Below are 23,553 nucleotides of genomic sequence, written 5' to 3' on the forward strand. Positions count from 1 at the left end.
ATACATACATACATACATACATACATACATACATACATACATACATACATACATACATACATACATACATACATACATACATACATACATACATACATACATACATACATACATACATACATACATACATACATACATACATACATACATACATACATACATACATACATACATACATACATACATACATACATACATACATACATACATACATACATACATACATACATACATACATACATACATACATACATACATACATACATACATACATACATACATACATACATACATACATACATACATACATACATACATACATACATACATACATACATACATACATACATACATACATACATACATACATACATACATACATACATACATACATACATACATACATACATACATACATACATACATACATACATACATACATACATACATACATACATACATACATACATACATACATACATACATACATACATACATACATACATACATACATACATACATACATACATACATACATACATACATACATACATACATACATACATACATACATACATACATACATACATACATACATACATACATACATACATACATACATACATACATACATACATACGAGGAGAGATATCTTTCAAGGCATTGAGGAATTGGCTCACATTATTGTGGGAGGCAGCAACTCTGAAACCTGTAGGAGAGGCTGGCAGACTGGAAACTCCCGGGCAGAAGTTGATGCTACAGTCTTGAGGCAGAATTTCTTCTGGCTCCGGGTGTCTTAGTTCAGGCTGTTACAGCACAATACCAAAGACCAAGTGGATTGTAAGCAACCAAAATTTATTCTTCCGAGTCCTAGAGGCTGGCAATTCCAAAATCAAGCCACCAGGATTTAGTGTCTTGGTGAAAGCCTGCCTCCTGGTTCACAGCCAAGCAGCCTGTCTTCTTGCTGTGTCTTCACATGGCAGAAGGGCAAGGGAGCTCTCCAGGATCTTTTACAAGAATGCTAATCCCATTTATGAGGGCTCATGAACTAATCACATCCCAGAGGCCCCACCTCCACACACCATTACTTTGAGGATTAGGTTTCAACCTAGGAACTTTGTGGGGGGAGACAAACATTCAGTCCATAGCACAGAGAAAGCTCAGTTTTGTTTTCAAGGCCTTCCAACTCATTGGATAAGGTCCATCCACATCATTAAGAATAATTTTGTCTTATTTAAAAGCTATTGATTATAAATGTTAACCACAAAATAACTTCACAACAATATCTAGATTAGTGTTGCACTGAAGAGTTGAAAACTATAGCTTAACTATGTTGACCTATAAAACTCTCACTAGCCTCACACTCTTTCAGTTCTCTCGAGCCATACCAGTCCCCTTGCTGATCCTCAGCCCACAGACATGTTTCTATCTGAAGACCGTTGTACTTTACTGCTTCCTCTCCAGAATGCTCTTCTGCAGAACAGCCACGTGGCTACCTCTATCTTCCCTTTAAGTCTTTTTAGAACTTCTCACTCCATATCTAAGATTGCAACCCTGCCTACAGGGCCATGCCCTGTAAGATTCCTCTGTCCTCTATTTTTCTCCTTGATACTTATTACTGTGGAGTATACTATATATTTTGATTATTTACCTTCTTTATTGTCTACATTGCCCCTAGAGCAAAGCTTCCTAAGGGAAGTGATTTGTTTTTATGTATTTCGCTCAATGGTATATCCCCAATGCCTGGAATAGTAGCTAAGACTTGCAAAGGGTTTGATATGTATTTATTGAGTGAATGCCCATTTATTCTATTATTCCCTCTCCTAAATATCTCTTTGCCACCATGTGCATTCAGGCCACCACCATTTCTGGCCAGGGTTACTGAACAGACATCCAACTGGTCTCCCTCCATCTATTCTTGCCCTTCTTCTAATGCATTCTCCATCCTGCAGTATTTGTAAATCTGATGATAGCCGTCCCCTGCTCAAAACCTTTCACTAGCCCTCCTTGATGCTGAGACTCTGAGTGACTGAGCTTCTGATATGTTCTCTATTTTCTCTCTGCACCACACTCTGTTATCCAAGACGGACCTTCCTAGTCCTTGAATGTGCCATGATCTCTCACCTCCCAGTGCCTCTACACATGGTTTCCTATATCTGGAACATTCTTCACCACATGGCCAGCCCTGCTCACCCTTTAGGTCCCATTTATGGCTCACCTCACACCCTCCCCCCATCTTCAGGTCTGGTGATGCTCAGATGGCTCCTTCTATTTAGGACCATTGTAGCACTTTGCACCAGATAGAGAGTAAAGGGGCAAGAGATTTCTATCCTCCCAAGGATAGAAATCAGAAAACAGAGGTAATCATTGTGTAATACTTTGATAGTACGAGATGAACGATGCAATGGCAAACGGGTGGGGTGGAAGAAGATTTCACAGAATATTTTTACAATGGTAGAAAACAGAAAATAGTTGAAAGCAAAAGAGACAGGTCCTGTAGGCAGGAAGAAGTTGGAATTAATAGGGAAAGAATAATTAGAGGAACAAGGAAAGAAATACTGAAAAGTACACTATAGAGATCAAGACCCTCTCTTTGCTACTATAAGGAAAGAAGTTGGATTGATATGCAGAGATGAAGCAACAGGTTTCATAAACAAAAAATAAGCTGAGGCCTCTATAAGATGTGAACTTGGGGTTTGTCTGGATAGAAATCAGGTTTTGGGGTGCCTGGGAGACTCGGTTAAGCATCTGCCTTCGGTTCAGTTCATGATCCCAGGGTCCTGGACTAGATCCCCACGTCAGGCTCCCTGCTCAGTGGGGAGCCTGCTTCACTCTGCCCCTCTCCCCCTGCTTGTGCTCTCACTCTCTCTCTCTCAAATAAATAAATAAGATCTTAAAAAAAAAAAAAAAGAAACTAGGTTTAGGAGCCTCAAGAAATTTACAAGACATTTAAGACTACCTAATACCGCTTTATCAGTTTGGCAGTACACAGAACCTTTGACAGTGTACTAATGAACTCTCCAGAAAGGAGGGGAACAATATTTATTTGAAGAGATTACATTCTTCAACTTGTACTTGGCAAATTACTATAGTTAGACTAAACAAACAGTGGGTTACAGTAATGTACATAAATCCTATAACTTTCTCATTTCATGGAATCCAAAGAAAGGGTGGTATTTCCTGATAACCAAGGTTCCAGTCTCTGTCCCTGTGTATTTGACTTATTTAGGTCATTTAAGTGGAGTCATGCAATATTTGTCCCTTCGGGCCCTCATTTCACCTAGCATAATGTTTGTAAGGTTCATGCATGTTGTAGCATGTATCAGAATTGCATTCATTTTTTAAAAAGGAATAATATGGGATGCCTGGGTGGTGCAGTCGATTAAGTGGCTGCCTTCAGCTCAGGTCATGATCCCAGGGTCCTGGGATCGAGTCCCATGTCGGGCTCCTTGCTCATCAGGGAGCCTGCTTCTCCCTCTGCCTGCTGCTCCCCCTGCTTGTGGCTCTATCTCAGTCTCTCTGACAAATGAGTAAAATCTTACAAAAAAAAAAAAAAGGAATAATATGGCCTTGTTTGTATATATTACATTTTGTTTATCCATTCATCCATTCACGGACACCTGAGTTGTTTCTACCTTGGGGGTGTTGGAAGTCACGCTGCTTTTATCACTTCTCGGCCTTTTGGCTAAGATCACGTGGAAGTCACACCACTTTTAAGTGGCGACTTGGCTCCTAATCTAATGCTCATTCCCATAGCATCACAGAGGGGATTGATTGCTTTATATAACCTCCAATCTCCTCCAAACTTAAGAGGTTTTGGGGGAAATGGGCACCTCCTGTGAAATAATTAGTTCACTGAAATATGGATGCTGAAATTTCATGAATAAATGAATCACACTAAGGTTGGTTGGCCAATACTTATTTAAGTCTCCTGAAGATAATATCTCTGCTTTCTCCTTTTCCTTCAATTAAACACACACACACACACACACACACACACACACAATGGTTTACAGAGAGATACCAAGAGAATACCAAAAGACCATTAGCTGATGCACTATCTCTAGCATTATTTCTAGAGGGCACCTGGATGGCTCAGTCAGTTAAATGTCTGCCTTCGACTCAGGTCATGGTCCCAGAGTCCTGGGGTCAGTCTGCATCGGGCTCCCCGCTCTGTGGGCAGTCTGCTTCTCCCTCTGCCCCTCCCTCCACTCGTTCTCTCTCTCAAATAAATAAAAGAAAATAAAATTTTAAAAAACAGAATTATTTCTAGAGGTGAAACTTCACTGTGCAACACAGCACAGAACTGCTGCTCTGTAAGCAAGTCCAGAGAGCTCTTTCTCCAGGATTCCTTTGTCCCTGTGCCAAGCTTTAAGTAGGAATTGCATCACGTCCAAACTCAGGTGTTTCCAATCTACTAGAACACGTGGACAAAGTCTGCAGCAAACCTGGCTTACTTCTGCCAGTCCCATCCACACTTGGAGTGCAGCTCTTCCCGGGATCTCTGTGTGGAGGGTGGCTCCCTGTTGGCATTAGACAAGGACTGAGCCGGAGAAGAGTACAGAGCAGAGCCATGAATATTGTCTTGGGTATCCTCCAGCTTCTGCTCACCATCACCTACTCCTACTTGGAGGCACTGGTGAAGGTTTTCTTTCCCCGAAGAAGAAAATCTGTGGCCGGGGAGGTTGTTCTCATTACAGGAGCCGGGCACGGAATAGGCAGGTGGACTGCCTATGAATTTGCGAAACGGAAGAGCCAGCTGGTTCTGTGGGATATTAATAAGGTAATGCACTCACTTGCCCATCTTTTAAAGTCACAAGACATATATTGTAAACATTATTTGACTTAGCAACTGCTTACCTTTCTATTTTTCTTTTTCAGCATTTCATAAATTCTCCAGTGCCTTATTCTACATTTGCATTTGGATGGTTTGACAAAGGGAACATAATTGAGAACTAAGCAGTGATTTTTTTATGCCATGATATGTATAGGTTGATAACACAGACTCGGAGCCAGGCTACTTCCAAGCTTCCCTTTTTTTTTTTTTTCTTTCTTTCTTTCTTTCTTATTTTATGTATTTATTTGAGAGAGAGAGCACGAGCGAGGTGGGGTGGGGGGCAAGAGGAGAGGGAGAAGCAGACTCCCACTGAGCAGGGAGCCCAATGTGGGACTCAATCCCAGGACCCTGAGATCATGACCTGAGCCGAAGGCAGATGCTTAACCGACTGAGCCACTCAAGCGCCCCATCATTTCCTTATCTTTCAAAAGGAAATAATACCTCACAGGATGGGCAAGAACAGGGGTCAGCAAACTACAGCTAACGGGCCAAACCTGGTCCTTGAGTAGGCTGTTGAGCTAGGAATGTTTTTTACATTATTGAAAGCATGTCAAAACAAAAACCAAAAAAGAAACAAAGAAGAACATACGACAGGACCTCTTAGTGCCTCCCCTCATATCCACACAATCCTAAAATATTTACTTTCTGGCAATTTACAGAAAAGTTTGTGTACTCCTGAGCAAGCGGATTAAACAAGTAAATATTGTAAGTGCTTAGAACAATGCTCAGCCATAGTAAATATTAGTTGTGTTAAATAAAACCCACAAGCAGTGGGTTAAGTTTGTCTTGAGCACTCATTTTTCTTGTACTATTATTTGTAAATGCTATATTAGCTACTCAGATTAAGAGTGAAATAGCTGAAATTTTGTGTCCTTTCCCCTAAACTTGTGAATTCTGGTAAGGCCATGAAAATACACATAGAAAAATGTTACCGGATTTTAAGACTGGAAAAAACCGTGAAGTGTTTTGTTTTTGTTTTTTGGTTTTTTTTTAAGAATCAGATTTTCCACAAATCACAGTGAGATCTTAACTGCCATTATATTACTGCTCTCCCATGTTCTTTGCTATCATGTCCAGCTGTCCCCTATTTCTTAAAGCTTTCAAAAATGTCGCTTGGGGGCACCTGGCTGGCTCAGTTGATAGAGCATGTGACTCAATCTTGGGGTTATAAGTCAGAGTTCCACGTTGGGTGCAGAGATTACTTAAAAGTAAAATCTTTAAAAAGAAATGTCACTTGAACTTAGAAAAGTAGTTCTTTTCTGGTTCTTTCCAGACAGCAAAGAATACTATACAAGGAAAAGTTGATAAATTTCTGTGTAACAGACACAGGCATTTAATAGATGAGTTGATATACATGAAAGTGATTTGGCATCAGTTTGGGCCTTGAAGAGGTTCCAATGCACTTTTTAGAAGAGGACAAGAATTTACAAATTGAGTTGTCTGGTGTTCTCAAGCATTCATCAAAAAAATAGAAATAAGTATAAATCCATGAAAAAGACTTGATAAAATCTAACCTTTGGATCTTTCCAGATGTGTGGTTGGAGGGAAAGGATTCATTCTTATTACATTTTTAAAGTTCCAGTGACAAGGAATAAAAATGACTTATTTAAGATTCTGCCTGAAGGATGAGTCACCTAACCTCACAGGATTTCTTTGAATCTTTGGATTTTATGGTTAAACATTACAGGTATTAAATTATTCACTCTAAGGCTGCAAATGTAACTCAGATCTCCTTTACCTGTGGAAGGTACCAACTTCCTTTTTGTTATGGCTGGCTTCTTTTGCCTTACCTAATGAATATACTAGCAGCTTGCCCTCACTCGATCTAAACTTGCTTTAGGAAAACTCTGAAAAGTGGAGTAAACCATGCAACCTGGAGTTGAAGCTAGAGCAACTATTTTGCTCACAAAAAGACAAGGCATTATATTTTTGCAGTTCTGTAGCTCAGTTATAAGCCTGACAAATTTTTAATTCTTCAGTCAAAGCCTCTGAGGACAGCTCTGGTTACCAATGCTCTCTACTAACCGTGAATCTAGAGCCAAAAGAATGCTTGGTGGTTCTTGTAATCCGGCAATAAGCAAGCTACCAGCTAAAGCCTAAATTGGTGAAAGAGCTCCTGTCCTCCCTCTCTACTCCTCTGCAACCCCCAGAAGTCTATGAGGGGACATTGACTCTGTGACTACATGTCCTAATTTCTGTTTGGGTCTATTCTTTGGGATTTCAGGCTACTGCTCCTGGGCTTACCTGAGGTAGTGGAATATGAAGGACCCAAGGCAGGTGGCGCTGGCTAAGGGAACCCACCTGCCACCCATTCAGGGACTGCCCGCAAGCAACAGCCACACTACTGACATCCCGGTGTGAGAAAAGGGCTTTCAGGTGCCCTTGCCTCTTCATCACAGTGAAGAGTCTATATACTGTGAGAGGAAAAAGTGTAATTTTTTAAAAATCTTATAATCTCAATAAAATCAATAGAGGTCAAAATTTGAAAAGAATTCCAATTTTCCAGAAATGCAGGTCTAGAAACAGGACAATTTTACCTTAGAAGAAAGGTCTTTGAATTTAGGTTGAAAACAAGTTTCTCTATCTCCATGTCCTAGTGTTGTTATAAAGTTACTACAAAGTTATTACATCCGCAAAGTTGTTACATAGACGAGACTCTATCCAGTGGCCCTCCCCCATTTTCCCTCAGGAACACTTGCACACAAGATTATATCCCCATGAGTAGTAGCATTGTCTCCCTATGAAAGTCTTCCTCAAATAAGGATCCCTCTTTCTCCTTCCCTGTGAGAGGGTTCAATTAGAACCATCGAGAAAACTATGACAGGCAGGGGCATAGAGTTTTAAATTACCACGTGTTTAGAATTGCTTTGCTACCTATTATGTGGTTGGTGCTCCAAAGATATATGTTAAATGAAAAAACTGAGTTTTCTTCTGTGTCCTCAACCACCTCCATTCATGGCCCCACAAAGAGCGACATCTTTCAAGCACGCTCTAGCTGTGAGAGTAGCCTGCTTTAGAAAAACTGCCTCCCGGAGAAGTCCTCTCACCTGAGATAAAAAGCTAGAAAAACATGAAGGATTCCCTCCCCTCCCCACTTTGACGGAGAATGGCTGTTGAGAATGAAGCCAAACAAAGTGAAAACCCGCGCCTGATCGGAGCGCTCGCTGGCAGAAAAGCCAGGGAAAATCTCTGCGCACTTAGCCAAGCAGCGTCTCTCATGAAGCTTTCGTACAAACAAGGAGGGCATTTTGGACATGAATTTTAATCTTTAAAGATATTTCTTCTCCAGTTCCTTCTCTCCCACTCTTGTCCCCTAACTGACCTACATCTTTCTGCGTTTGTCTTTTCCGATGACAGCACGGTGTTGAGGAGACGGCCGCCGAGTGCCGAAAACTGGGGGCCACTGCGCATGCGTATGTGGTGGACTGCGGTAGCCGAGAAGACATTTATAACTTCGTCAAGCAGGTGAGACTTCAGAATACAAATTCCTTCAAATCATTTTGTATCCATTGACATGGGAAATGTAAAGGTGCCTTTTGGCTGCCTGATTTAGATTAGAACTGAGGAAGTTGTATGAAGAAGGAAGGGCATGTATTTTTTCTTTGCATAGAATTCCCTCAACTCTGTCTCTTCTTATTGTTTCATATCATCAGTCGGTTTCTTTCTGATCAGAAGTTTCGCAGTGATACAGAGTGACAGAGAAGAGATTTATCCCCAGGAGAAAGGATCACTCACTAATTTCATTTTAGTCCTATTACTTGTGCAGTAATTCTTTTTTTATAAGGGATTTTATTTATGTTGCTGCTAGTCTTCTATAGAAAATGTGATGTTAATAGTTATAACAATTTTTAAAAGAGTAGATATCAAATACAATGAGCCAAACACTCTGATAAATGACTGCAATCTCTACAATAACCCTACTGACCTCACCGGATAGACAAGCAAACTGAGGTTGAGAGGGGTTAGCCAGTCCGGGGGCACATGGCTAGTAGGTGGTAGGACCAACATTACTCAGCACTATAAACATATTTGGTCAGGACTGATAAATCAGTTAATCAACACAAATATTAATTTCACTTTATAGACAAGTTTTAAAAATCTATGAATTACAGGGTATGAAATTTAGATGTTAAAAGAAGTTTCTCCTAGCTTTATGACAGTGTTCCCTTTGCATCCACTTTCTGGCCTCAAGTTCTTTCCTGCCTAAACTCTTAAGAGATCTCGTCAAGTGAAATAAAGAATCTAATCCCTGGATGACATCAGCCCCGAAACTATCCTTCCTTCCTTCCTTCCTTCCTTCCTTCCTTCCTTCCTTCCTTCCTCCCTTCTTCCCTCCCTCCCTCCCTCCCTTCCTTCCTTCCTTCCTTCCCCCGCCCCCCAAAACTTTGAGTTTCTGTAACAGTGAATGTGTTTTTTCCATTTCAAAGGTAAAGAAAGAAGTGGGAGATGTAACCATCCTGGTGAATAACGCCGGGACAATATATCCAGCTGACCTTCTTAGTAGCAAGGATGAAGAGATTACCAAAACTTTTGAGGTCAACATCCTAGGACATTTTTGGGTGAGTGTGAGAAACATTTCTGGTTTGTGCGTATCTCACACCTCTGAAGGTACATGAAGTTGTAGTTAAGTTCACACCTTTATATTTGCCTCAAATCAAGACTCACCAAATTAATTTGAGTGGAAGAGTCTCTGACAGAAGGGCACAGCTTGAAGGGACACAACTCACCAGAATGTAGGCTAGTTGGTCTGTCTTCTCCACCAGAATCTAACACAAAACATGGCCTGGATGGACCAAGTGCTCAATGTATTTGGGGAGCTTTGCTAAGAGTTGTCAGTGCACATCTTTTCAGTGCTTTAGAAGAAATATATACAACATACATTCACTTGTGACCTCATACCATGGAATTTTAGAACTGAAAGGACAACATGAATCGCTACTCCAGTGTATATAGGGGTTAGGAACTTTTCTGCATGGGACTCAGACAAACCCTAGATCCATGTCCAAACGTAGATATATGGTTCTACAGGCCTCTTATAATTGGCTATCAGAAGACTGAAATATGACTTTGTAAAAAGCATTTATATGGATTAATCTCCCAGCGCCTTAGTATTAAGTGTAGAACCTAGAGCAAACCTGGAGTCTGGAAGAGAAGAAAAAGAGATGTGTCGTCCTCACACCTGCCCCCACCCCTCACACGTGCTAATGAGGATTGATGATTATGACCACCAAACTGCATAGAGACCTCCTGTGTTAGGTATCTATAGCTACATAACAAATTATATCAAAATTTAGTGGCTGAAAGCAACAATAAATGTTTGTTTTCCTTTCAGAATTTCTGTGGGTCAGAAGTTTGGGAGTGGCTTGGTTTGGCAGTTCTGGCTGTGAATTTGCATAAGGTCCATAGGGTGTGTTTATAAAATTCTCATAAAATATTGATATTTCTCACAAAACAGCAAAAGCTTTTTGAAGATAAAGACTTTTTGTTTCCTGTCACATCAATATATAATACGCAGTGTTACAAATAGGGAGGTACTAAATCCAACCGTGATGGATACTGATTGTGGATCAGGACGAAATTCAGCTTTTAAATTTGATATCGTTACACAAGATTCTTCTCATTAGAATGATAAAGCCCCAAACCAAAAAAAAATTACACAATACCAGATTACCATAGGGGTCTTTTCAGTTCTGAAAACACTGAATTTTTCCCTTGATATTATTCAGATGATATATCCATAAAGGAGATATTTGATTCCTTCTGAAGGGAAGACGGCGGAATATTTTTCTTTTTTTTAAGATTTTATTTTTGGAGCACCTGGGTGGCTCAGTCGGATAAGTGTCTTCCTTCGGCTCAGGTCACGATCCCAAGGGCCCGGGATCAAGCCTTGAATTAGCTTCCTGCTCAGCGGGGAGTCTGCTTCTTCCTCTGCCCCCTACCCTGCTCCTGTTCTCTCTCTCTCAAATAAATAAATAAAAACTTAATTGATTTAAAAAATCTTTTTTTTTTAACTTATCTATTTAAAGAGAGGGAGAGAGAGAGCACACAGGAACACACAAGCTGGGGGAGAGAGAGAGAAAGAACTGTAAGCAGCCCTTGCACTGAGCACGGAACCCCACATGGGGCTCAATCTCATGACCCTGAGATCATGACCTGAGCCAAAATCAAGAGTTAGACACTTAACTGACCAAGCCACCCAGGTGCCCTGGGAAGAAGGGGAAATATTAAGATGAGTTCTTAGCATGTGATATTTAGTACACGGCCCTCAATGCCAACTTAAACAAATACATTTCAATCTTTTTCATATCTGTCATTTATATAGAAGTAATTATGGAATCTTGACACGTATTTAATTTCATCTTAAAAGTTGTCTCAAATGCTATTTTTTCTTAAAAAGAAAACTACCTAATTTAGAAACCTAACACCTGAGTCATTTTTTTTCTTTCTGCAATGACCTTTAAGATCACAAAAGCACTTCTTCCATCCATGATGAAGAGAAATCATGGCCACATCGTCACAGTGGCTTCAGTGTGTGGCCATGGAGTGATTCCTTATCTTATTCCATATTGGTAAGTATTTTCCAGCAATGATATTTATATAACCCTTTCAAAGGTTTATTAGACTTTAGATTCCAATCCTCGTAGCAGGGTTATTTACAGAATTTACATAGTCATCTAGAATAAACTTTTAAAAATGACTTCTCCTAAAACAATGAAACTGGTTGTAATGGTTAAAATATATTCAGACTTCTGAAAGCTCCTCTGTAGAGCAATGAAATATAATGCCAAGTGTGCTTCCATTGTATCCTGGAATGAGTACTTGTCGATAAAAGAAACAGGGAACCACAGACCAAAGTAAAACATACGGAAGTCCAGGTGAACATCAATGTATGCCATCACCTGCGTGCCCAAGATCAGCTAACCAGAGCAAGCCCCGGACCAAAACGGTTTCCAGTGTGCTCGTGCCACCAAAGACTGTGGGGATGAGAGACAGAAGGTGGGGGAAGAGCGAGAGGGAGAAAGCCCCTATCTGATTAAAAGATGTAGATAGTACACTCCAAGATCTACCAAGGACACAGACAGAAAAGGTTGGATGGCGCCGAGGATACACTCTTTGCAAAATATCTTTTCCTTGTGAACTCCTTCAATGGTATCTCATTTCCTATTTCAGCTTCATATGAACCTCATAGAAAAATTTAACTTGCTAACATTTGGTCCAGTTCTTTTTGTAACAGCGAACACATGAATATCTGTGGGAGGGTGTGGGTGTGGGTCATTAATAGATTTATTATGTACTTATACATTATGTTCAAGGTTAAACTGAGTTACCGATGGAATTACTTCTGACACTGATTATAGTCACTGTAGTTCCATTTCAGTGTCAGGGATTGTTGCACATACATATGGTTGTTTCAAGCTGCTTCTACCACCATCAAACCTTACTTCAAAGTAAGAATTTCACAGATTAAACATTTGCTCTTTTAATGTTTAGAAATGTGGAAACCCAATGTCCTAATACTTCTCCCTTTTTGTTTCTCCCTTAAGAAAGCAGCTGGCCTTTAATTTTACTGTTCTTATTGTCACCTGAGCCAAAAATACAATGAACATTTATATAGATTCTTATAGGTAATGAAGTTATAAGGCATATGTTATAAAATTTAATCCTCAAGTCAGCCCTCTATTTTATTACCTGTGTTTAAAAATCAGAAAATCAGGGGCGCCTGGGTGGCACAGCGGTTAGAGCCGTGATCCCGGCGTTCTGGGATCGAGCCCCACATCAGGCTCCTCCGCTATGAGCCTGCTTCTTCCTCTCCCACTCCCCCTGCTTGTGTTTCCTCTCTCGCTGGCTGTCTCTATCTCTGTCAAATAAATAAAATCTTTAAAAAAAAAAAAAAAAAAAAAAAAAAAAAAAAAAAAAAGAAGGTAAAGCGATATGCTGAAGGCTGCACACAGGCACAGCTGCACCACCTGAAGTCTTTTTACTGCAGATTTTCACAATGAAATTTAGAAGCCAAAGCAGCCTCCAGGATCAAGAGAGAAACTAGGAACTCACTTAACAAGAAAGAGAGGAGAAATGTGTAGAGTCCCACAGAAGTTTTAGTGTAGATATTAGTTACAAAGTTTTTCTAAATATGTTTTTTCTGTTTCATATTTTTCAAAATAAAAACAGTAATTAAAACTGATTAGAAAACAGTTTGAAGATTGCATGGAACACCTTACACTAGGGTGGAAACGTGAGCAGTAAGCCAGTTAATACGTTACTAGGATGCGTTCTATTGCTATCATTGCTAAATAAGAAATTGGTACATTCAGAATTCTGTAAAATCATGTAAGACAATGTAAATGAAAATTGATGACCAAGTGGAAGTTGGCTTCTTGTTCTCAAACCAAATCAGCATTGCCTTCTTGTAGAAAGCTAGTAATAATGGTGGGTAATTCTCTTACAGTTCCAGCAAATTTGCTGCTGTTGGCTTCCACAAAGCTCTGACATTAGAACTTGAAACCTTGGGAAAAACTGGAATCAAAACCTCGTGTCTCTGCCCAGTTTTTGTGAATACTGGGTTCACCAAAAACCCAAAGACAAGGTGAGGTCAAAGTCAAGCCAGGATAAAAATATGGCATGAGAAATTGATATGAAATTTGTACAAGAAGTTTTTAGGTGAATCAACTGAGAAAATAGGAAAAAAATGAAAAAGGAAAAATGTTTCTTCTTAATGTTATACTGCCTTTAAGTTTCATTTTGAAATTAGATGAATAAAGGGGGAAAATGCATTGATGACTAGCAGGAGTGACCCAGCTGCCAATGAGTTAGGCAACTGGGTGTTTATTTGTGTCCAGGTGAAAGGTTCAACACACTCAGGTGCCAAGAGGGAATGAGAGGGGGGTGGGACAGGCTAGAGAGGTGTGCTCAGAGATGTCAAGAGTGTCCTCTCCTAGAAACCCCACCCCCAAAATGAATGTGATATAACATCCCCCTCTCCCATTCATGGTTTGTCCTCCTAAGAGTATGGAAAGGTACAGGTATACGCCCCTTTTCCATCTTCCATGGTGCTAGCATGAAGTACTCTAACATTTTTCAAACTTGTCTGGTCCTAAGAATCATTACCTGTGTGTACATAGAAAATAAATGTTCTATGGGTCTTTCTTAGAGATTCTGATTGAGTAGGCCGAGATGAGCTCCAAGAATGAGATGTTTTGTTTTGCTTTGCTTTACAAGCATACCTGCCAGATAAGTCTGGAAATAGGTTTGGAAAACATTGATGTATTAATATAATCACGGGGGGGGGGGGGAGGGGGGCGGTGCCTGGATGGCTCAGTTGGTTTAGCATCTTCCTTCAGGTCATGATCCTGGGGTCCTGAGATCGAGCCCTGCATCGGGCTCCCTGCTCAGCTTGGAGTCGTCTTCTCCCTCTCCTTCTGGCTTGTGCTCTCTCTCACTATCTCTGTCTCTCTCAAATAAATAAATAAATAAAATATTAAAAATAAGTAAATAAATATAATCACAGCATTTGATCACCATTACCTCCTTGTCCTCCATAAAAATGCAAATGCTCCTAGGGGCAGCAATAAACTGAGCTCCTAACCCTTTAATCAAGATGAATTTCTGTGAGAAATTTGTGTCTGGTAAGGGAGGATTTGAAACCATAAGAGAGGAGAAATTGGTCCTGAAAGGAGAGGGAAAAAAAGCAGAAAGGTAAGGAGATGGGCCCTAACATTCAGACACCTTCACAAATTTGCTTCAACTCTGGTATTTGTTCTGCTGCAGGTTAACAAAATACACTAAACTTGCCCATCTGAAGCCAATTTATTACTAAAGGGGAATTAGACCCAATTTCATTCATTCAAAAGAGCTAACAAATTTTCCTTTAAGCTTCCTTGAAGCTACTGACTCGGAACTCTGGATTAGCTGTGGTCTAACCTAATTACTGTGTGGTCTCTGGAGCTGTGGTCACTCCCTGGCAGTGGAGTTTTTAACAGTGCTAGACCATAGGCACTTAACAAGTACCCAATATTTAAGTAAATACTGTGGAACGATTGAGACTCTGGACTCAGTTTTCTTAAACAAATTGGGCCTAATAAAACCCTCTTGGCCAGCATTCAGGCTTAGTGTGTGCCAAGAGTACCGGGTCCACGGGCGGAGAAGACACAATAGATGAGAAGAGTAAGCCTAATGTGACCCCAGATAGTGTGGATGCCTGGGGATGACCCTAGGGGCTGACAGGCATTACCGAAGGTTGACCCAGACGGCTGGATTCTGAATCTCCTTGGCAAAAGCTGAAATATTCATATACTAATGTCAGGCTTCGCTCAGACACTGGGTTGAAGAAACCAGGTAGGAAAAATCAGGGAGGGAAAAGGCAGAACCCAATAATTTAGAAAGGTATTAATTTATAATTCTGCCTGCTGGCTTGCTAGTCAATGCCATGGAAACCTCAATCACACAATAATCTGTAGTAAATCACGGAACATGTCAGGAAAGGAGGTTATAACTTAACTCTCCCACCCAACCTTTTTCTGTTCAGCCCATGCATCTTAGTTTTGATGTAACACTTTCAGTCCATTTACATTTTAATTTCTTGTCATCATCTTGCACTAGTGGGCATTCTACACTGAGCCTGTGGTTATAAGTGCTTCTCAAGAACTCATGCTCACAGTGTTCAGTATAAGCAAGGTCACGCCTCCAGTTGCAATGCAATACTCCCTGGGTGCATCTTGAACTTTCATTAAATTGTAGCATAGGCAATTCAGACATGGAACTCGAGAATTAAATGCCTTCAAAACAATCCAGCTTTGGGACACATGGGTGGCTCGGTGAGTGGAGTGTGTCTTCCTTCAGCTCAGGTCATGATCCCAGGTTCCTGGGACTCAGCCCCACATCGGGCTCCCTGCTCAGCAGAGAGTCTTCTTCTCTTTCTGCTTGCTCAGCCTCCTGCCCCCCACCCCCGCTTGTGCATGCTCTCTCTCTCTCTCTGACAAATAAAATTTTTTTTAAAAAAATCAATAATCTAGCTTTACAGGATAACTCCAGAAGAAAGAAAGTATGCTTAGCAATAGCCTTGTATCCCACAAGCCCTGAAGAAAGATGTCAGATGTTTTCTTTCTGTCCCAAGAATAATCCCACCTGCTACTCTTCCTTGCCTGGAGCCTCTTCACCTCTACCATCTAATTCCTCTCCACTCTTTTGATATATTTTTAAAAGATTTATTTATTTATTTATTTGAGAGAGAGAGAGAGAGCACGAACAGGAGGAGGAGGAGAGGGAGAGAATCTTTAAACAGATTCCCCATGGAGCGTGGAGCCCGTCTTGGGGTGCAGTCCCAGGACCCTGAGATCATGACCTGAGCAGAAACCAAGAGTCAGATGCTTAACCAACTGAGCCACCCAGACGCCCCTCCACCCTTTTGATATTTTGACCGAGTGAGCCATAAAACATGCCCACTGGATGGGAAAGTTTAAGATTGTGATGACAAAACATCCCTATGGCATGTGTGGGAGCAGGAAACATTGTTCAGTGAATCCTGGAACCCTTTAAATCCTAATTTGGTGACGTGATAAGTTAATTTTCCTGCCTTTGATAATTAAAACAACACCAACAAAAAGAACCAAACTTTTTTCTTCTTAATCACAGACTATGGCCTCTTTTGGAGACAGATACAGTTGCAAGAAGCTTGATAGATGGAATACTTACAAATAAGAAGATGATTTTTGTTCCATCATATTTCAATATCTACTTAATACTAGACAAGTAAGTATAGCACAAAACATCTAAAATGCTAAAACACAAACAGAGCTATCAGTGTGATGAAGAGTCTTTCAGCTGTGAATGTTGCTGTGGAAGCTCCCCATGCCTGGGGAGAACAGTTAAGCTTTCTCTGTTATTTCTCTGTCTTATTCAATCTATAAAAAAAGAATGATTCATTTTCTCTACCACATCTACCATCTCAGTTTAATCTTTGCTAGAGACTATTCCAACTGAAGGAAAGGCTGTTTAAAGAGAACACAATATAGCTAAAAATAAAGGGTCTATTTAAAAGCCTGCTGGAGTTTTGATGGAAATTGCCTTGAATCTATTGATTAACTGGGGGAGAATTGATATTAACAATATTGAGTCTTCCAATCCAAGAAAATAGAGAACATAAAATATCTTTCCTTTTTTCCCTCTTCTTTAATATCTCTACACAACATTTTATAGTTTTCAGCATTCAGTCTTACACACATATTATCAGATGTATCCCAAAGTATTTCATGTTTTGATGCTATTGCAAATGGCATTCAAAAAAATTTTCTATTTCCCATTGTTTGTTACTAGTATGTGTTTGATTTTTGCATTTTGATCTTGTATTTAGCACCCTTGCTAAATTCATTTCTAGTAATTTTTTGTAGATTCTAAGAGATTTTTTTATAGGTTATTTCAGATGATCGTATTGTCTGCAAATAAAGACACATTTACTTCTTCTTTCCCAATCTGTATGGTTTTTTTTCTTACCTTATTGCACTGGCTAGAACTTTCCATGCAATATCAGATAGGATTGGTGAAAGCATACATCCAAGTATTCCGCTTAAGAGAAGAGTATTAAGTATTTCACAATTTAGTGTAATGTTAGCTGTAGATATTTTTTCATAGATGCTTTTTATCATGTTGAGAAAGTTCCCTCCTATTAGTATTTTGATGAGAGTTTTTATCAAATGCTTTTACTAACTATGTTAAGATCATATTTTCTTTCCATTTTCATTTCCATTTGTTGATATGGTGTATTATACTGATGAGTTTTAAAGAACAAACTACCCCAGCATTGTAATATCTTTGTCTGATTTTTGTGTCAGTATAATATTGACCTCATGGAATGAGTTGGAAAGTATGCTCTCCTTTTCTCTTTTCTAGAAGAGCTTGTGTGGGATTGGCATTATTTTTTTCTTTAAACATTTGGTAGAATTCACCAGTTAACCCATCTGGGGCTGTTGTTTTCTTTATACACAAGTTCTAACTACAAATCTAATTTCTTTAAAACCTATAGGGCTATTCAGGCTACTTATTTGTTCTTGGTAATATGTGTCTTTCAGGGAATTTGTCCATTTCATCTAAGTTGTCAAATTTATTGGCATAAATTTATTCATAATCTTCCCTTATTGTATGTTTAATATCTTTAGAATATCTCAATCCTGGTATTGGTAATTTGTATTTTTTGGTTTTTTATTCTCTTCAGTCTATCTTGAGGTTTATCAATTTATTGATTTTTTTCAAAGAACTAGCATTTGGTTTATTTTATTTTTTATGTATTTTTCATGTGTTCTACTTCACTAATTCCTTTTCTGATCTTAATTATTTATTTGATTCTATTTTCCATTTAATTTTCCCTTTTTCTAGTTTGTTAATGTGGAAACTGAGTTCATTGATTTTTTTTTTCTAGCATAGGCACTTAATGCTATAAAGTTTCCCTGTGTACTGTTTTCAGTTCTGTCCCTCAAATTCTACATATTTTGTTTTCATTTATATTCTGTTCAAAATACTTCTAGTTTCCCTTTTGTATCATGGGTTACTTAGAAATGTATTTTTAAGTTTCTAGCTTTTTGGATATTTTCTCGAAATTTTTCTGTTTTCTAATTTAATTACTTCATATGACTTAAATATTTTAAATTTATTGAGACATGTTTAAGCTTGGAACATGTTTATCTTGGCAAGTGTTCCATGTGCACCCAAAAAGAATGAGTAGTGGGACACCTGGGTGGCTCAGTCAGTTGAGTGGCTGCCTTCCCATCAGGTCATGATCCTGGAGTCCTGGGATCAGCCCTGCATCAGGCTCCCTGCTCAGTGGGGAGTCTGCTTCTCCCTCTGCTCCTCACCCTGCTCTTGTCCTCTCTCTCACACACTCTCTCTCTCAAATAAAAAAAATCTTAAAAAATAAAAAGAAAGAAAGAAAGAGAGAGAAAGAAAAGATAAAGAAAGAAAAGAATGAGTAGAGTATTCTGTATTGTTGAGTGTGCTGTAAATGTCCGCTTAGGTCAAATTGGTTGATAGTGTTGTTCAAATCTTCTATATTTTTACTGATTTTCTGACTATTTGTTTTATCAATTATTGAAAGTGGTCTCAAGATCTCTAGTTATAATTGTGAATTTGTCTATTTTCTTTCCATTTTTGCTTCATATATTTTGAAGCCCTATTATTTTGTGCATAGCAATTAGGATTATTGTGTCCTCTTGAGGAATTAACTACTCTGTCATGTTGGAAATAACCTTGTTTATCCCTGGAAACATACTTTGCTGTGAAATCTGATAATATAGCCACTTCAGTTTCTATAAGTTAATGTTATCTTAGTATATCCTGTTCTGTTCTTTTACTCTTAACCTGTTTCCTTATATTTGAAATGTATTTTTGTAGGTAGTATATAGTTGGTTCTTTTTTTTTTTTTAAATCCAATTTGGCAATCTATGCTTTTAGATTGGGGGTTTTTAGACTCTTTACATTTAATATGATTGTTGACATAGTTAGATTTAAAGCTAAGTTTAAAGCTTGCTGTTTGTTTTCTATTTATCCCATTTGTTTTTGGTTCCTTTTTTCTCTTTTTCTGCCTTCTTTTGGTTTAATTGAATATTTTTATACTTCCATTTTATTTCCTTTTTTTTTTTTTTTTTTTGGCTTACTAGCTATAATTCTTTATTTCCTTACTTAAGTTATTGCTTTAGGATTCATAGTATGTGTCTTTAACCTATCATAGTCAACCTTCAAATGATATTATACCACTTCAGGTATAGGCTAAGAACGTTACAGTGGCATGCTTCTATCTCTCCCTTCTGACTTATGCTGTGATTGTCATACATTTTACCTCTACATATATTAAAAAACCCACATTACATAGTTTTCGTTTGTTTAAACAGCCAATATCTTTTTAAAGAGATTTAAATAACAAGGTAAATTCTTAAATGTGTATCCATGTGGTTTACACTTCTGGTGCTCTTTATTAATTTGTGTAGATCCAGACTTCTATCTGGTATCATTTTCCCTCTGCCTGAAGGGTATCCTTTAACATTTTCTCAGAGAAGCTCTGCTGGTTGTGAATTCTTTCACCTTGTGTATGTTTAACAAATTCTTTATTTTGCCCTAAGCTTTGAAAGATACGTTCACTGAGTATAGAACTCTTGGTTGATAGTTTTTTGTTTTTCAGTACTTAAATGATGTTCTCTGCCACCTCTATGATTTCCATATCATCTCTGCTAGAGGCTGTTCTAACTGAAGCAAAGATTGTTTTTAAAGGAACACAATATGATACAGTGATTAAGAAGGCTCCACCTAAGATTAAACACCACTTTACCACTTAGTAGTTCTTTGACCATGGATGAATTATTTAACCTCTGTGGCCTCAGATTTTCCATATATAAAATGGAGATGTGCTAATATCTCCTTTCTAAGCATGCCATAACAATAACATAATGCAAGTAAAGCCCCTGCCATTAAAAAGCACAGAAGTCGGATACTAAAGGCTTAGGAAGCAGAACTTACATAGAATTCTAGGGAAAAGGGCATCTGGCTGGCTCAGTCTGTAGAACATGCAACTCTTGATCTCAGGGTTGTGAGTTCAAGACCCACAGTGGGTGTAGAGATTACTTAAAAATAAAAAAATATTTTAAAAAATGCTAAGAAGAGATAAGATTATTTACCCAGAGAGATAATCTCAGCTTTCTACTGAGGGACAGTTTATGATAGATTAAAATTGTATCAATGAGAAGATAACTATACTAACTTCACAAGCTCTTGGGTCATTTTGAAACCAATCCACATAAACTGTGCTACCTTGGAATAGAACCATTCAAGAACAGGGGACAAACTGCATTGCTGCATCAATTTCAATCTTCCATTTTAGCTTCAATAGACTAACAGCATAACCTCAACCTCATGGCAACATCATCTCGAGTTGACTAATGTCTTGTTGCTAAGCAACTGTAGGAAAGGAGTTTCATAAGATTCCTCCTCTCTTTAGGCTCAAAACAGGTCATATTAATGTGGAAAAAATCAAAATCATAGCATAGTTGCTTATGAACAAGATAATAAACATAGTCATACTGTCAGAGTTGGAGAATAGATATCCCTGTACAATAAGCAAGAGTCTCAAAGTCTTTGGAATTATTGTAGAGCTGTCATGGTGGTTTGTTACTCAGCAACAGGGACTTACTGTTAATCTTCTTCACATATAATTCCTTTAACAGAGATAGACAATTTTGTGAGCAAATGCAATTACTAGCATGGAGGTTTCTTCGTGAGGATAGTTAAAAGGCCTGTACAAGTTCTCTTATACTGGTCTTTCTCCCAAGCAGAGCTTCCCTGCCCCTTTGCTTATTCACTCATCTTCCACCTGGCCTGAAACAAGGATGTAAATCTTTCATTAGTCAACAAGACCAAAGTGATTTTCACTATGACTTTCTTCATGGAATGTGTTACATCTGTCTTGTTATCTTCACACATATGCTCTTCCTTTCATCTGCCTCCTCAAATCTTACCCATCCTTGAACACTTTGGAAGTTTTTCTTCACTATTCCAGCCCACATGAATCCTCTTCACAGTTATAACCCTTAATTAGAGAAGGCTGATATTTCTCATTCATTGTTTCAAGACAGCCTCTCCTCTTTTCTTAGCCTCTCAGCTCAACAATAAGCTGCTCAGGCCATAGCTATTTTTTTTGAGTACTTTTGTCCACCTTATTATAAGGTGTGTAATAGATATTCAGTAAATATTTAAGGAGAGGTGGAAGGATGGAGTTTTGGTGGTGTCTTTCTGTGAATGCTTCCTATCAGGATTCCTTGACAGTGTCAGCAGTAAGTCTAGACCTTTAGTTTCAGATCTTTATCATATAAAATCTCCTGTAAGATTTCACTAATATGAGAAGGTTTGAAGAATAGTACCTATCAGTGCTTTCTTTATATGTTCACAGTATTTGAACTATAAGTATTAAAAGACACACATACACACAAAAGAGAGAGGGGTAGATGTGAAGGAAGAAAGGAGGAACACAGGAAGATTAAATGCAAACCAGATAAACTCTTGGTATTTTAACGGACAACAAAAAAGAACTCTCATGTCAAAAATTTTTAATTGAGAATTTTTCATCTCTTTTTTTCATACAGATTTCTTCCTGAACGTGCCTTGGCAGCTATAAATCATTTACAGAACATTCAATTTGAAGCAGTGATTGGCCACAAAACCAAAATGAAATGAATAAATGAGCTCCAGCCAGAGAATTATGCACCTTAATGATGTAAATCTAAGTTTAGAATCAATGCTTCAAAGCTTAATTTCACATTTTTCAATACTGTTAATATTAAAAACATTGGTTTGACATTAGCAGCAGTCAAATGAACAAGACTAATTACCTGTCTTTCTCAAGAATATTAATGTAGCTTTAACAGTCAGATCTATTTTTCATTCCGTGCCTCTTAAAAACTTCTGTGCTTACAGAAACATATTCAAAAGGCCACTTTTCTTAAGGTAGTTTATTTCTTTTCTTTCTGCTTTGAGGGGGAACAAATCTACCTCCCTGAGAGTAAATAGAGAACTTATCTACACAGGGAAGGTTGAAGACCTTGTCAACCGTGTGAGTTGGCAGTTAGACGTGAAGTTGAAGCGAGCAGCAGTGTCCAAAGGCCAGAGAGGTTACTGCTGTGAAATTCAGCATTTCAAAGATTTCTGTAGCTTCTCCCTTGTCATCAGCCCAAAACAGTATTCTGTAGTTTCTTGCTTGATTCTGTCCTTAGTATAGCTCTTATCTCCACCAAGAGTGGACGCTCTATACTTTCTGCCCTTTTCATAATCTCTTAAAATACTATGCCATTGCAAAAGGTGACCCTCTCTTGAATATCAGAATATCTGAAATTTTAACCCCATGATAACCTCTTTCTTTATAGTTTATGCTTTCATATATCATTGGTACCAGAGATGTTTAGATAGTTTTGAGCTTCAAAAATGAAAACTAACATGGAAAAAGCAATCAGGCTGACTACCTAATACTAGACAATGGATCTAAGAGATAAAAGAGTGGTCTCTTTTTTTAATAGAAAAAAAATCCAATTCCCACTACATCAAGAGTAATCTTGTTTTTGTGTTTTTCTTAAATATAATAGACTGCTTTTACATCAACTATCTGCCTGTTTTTATTAAAAATGAATGATTAAAAACAAATCATTAATAAAAATTTCTTAAAAACAAATGATAAATGTTGTGCTTTTAAAAAAATAACCTCTTGTAGTTATAAAATACAAGTTTTGATTTCTAATCTCTCAGTCTCAATGAACCTCCTTTAGGAAGCAAGGATCTGGATGGTAAAAGCTAGAACTTGCAGATATTAAGGGGTCCCAGGTTTCTCTCAACTTTGGCTTCTTTGACAGCAGGAGTGTTGGTTCATCAAATGACTTACTAAATCCTTTCTGTGTGTGACACTGAGCAGAGTATTATTTTTTGAGATTTTTTTTCCTAGCTACTTTGGCAATAATTTTTATTCATGATGACATTTTATTTTATTTGTTTATTATTTTTTTTAAGATTTTATTTATTTGTCAAAGAGAGAAAGCACAAGCAGGGGGAGAGGAAGGCAGAGGGAGAAGCAGTCTTCTTGCCTAGCAAGGAACCCAATGCAGGGCTCCATCCCAGGACTGTGGGATCATGACCTGAGCCGAAAGCAGACGCTTAACCGACAGAGCCACCCAGGCATCCCCATGATGACATTTTAATTC

General features: G+C 38.5%; 1 protein-coding gene across 1 annotated transcript; it reads left to right on the top strand.

The window, feature by feature from the left end:
• The first annotated feature begins 3,550 nt into the window (after positions 1 to 3,550).
• HSD17B13 (hydroxysteroid 17-beta dehydrogenase 13) lies at positions 3,551 to 23,007 on the top strand. Its single transcript, XM_008706179.2, has 7 exons — positions 3,551 to 4,783; positions 8,195 to 8,302; positions 9,265 to 9,396; positions 11,300 to 11,406; positions 13,284 to 13,421; positions 16,466 to 16,582; positions 21,952 to 23,007. The coding sequence occupies exons 1-7, from the start codon at positions 4,574 to 4,576 to the stop codon at positions 22,040 to 22,042; spliced, it is 903 nt and encodes a 300-aa protein (XP_008704401.1). The 5' UTR covers positions 3,551 to 4,573; the 3' UTR covers positions 22,043 to 23,007.
• The last annotated feature ends 546 nt before the right edge of the window (positions 23,008 to 23,553 follow it).

Source organism: Ursus maritimus, unplaced genomic scaffold, assembly GCF_017311325.1.
Source record: "Ursus maritimus isolate PB19 unplaced genomic scaffold, ASM1731132v1 scaffold_8, whole genome shotgun sequence".
NCBI classification, from domain to species: Eukaryota; Metazoa; Chordata; class Mammalia; order Carnivora; family Ursidae; genus Ursus; species Ursus maritimus.

Coding starts and splice junctions, on each gene's coding strand:
- HSD17B13 (XM_008706179.2), top strand. CDS start 4,574: ATGAATATTGTCTTGGGTATCCTCCAGCTTCTGCTCACCATCACCTAC. Junction 9,397..11,299: donor ACATCCTAGGACATTTTTGG/GTGAGTGTGAGA, acceptor ATGACCTTTAAG/ATCACAAAAGCACTTCTTCC. Junction 16,583..21,951: donor ATCTACTTAATACTAGACAA/GTAAGTATAGCA, acceptor TTTTTCATACAG/ATTTCTTCCTGAACGTGCCT.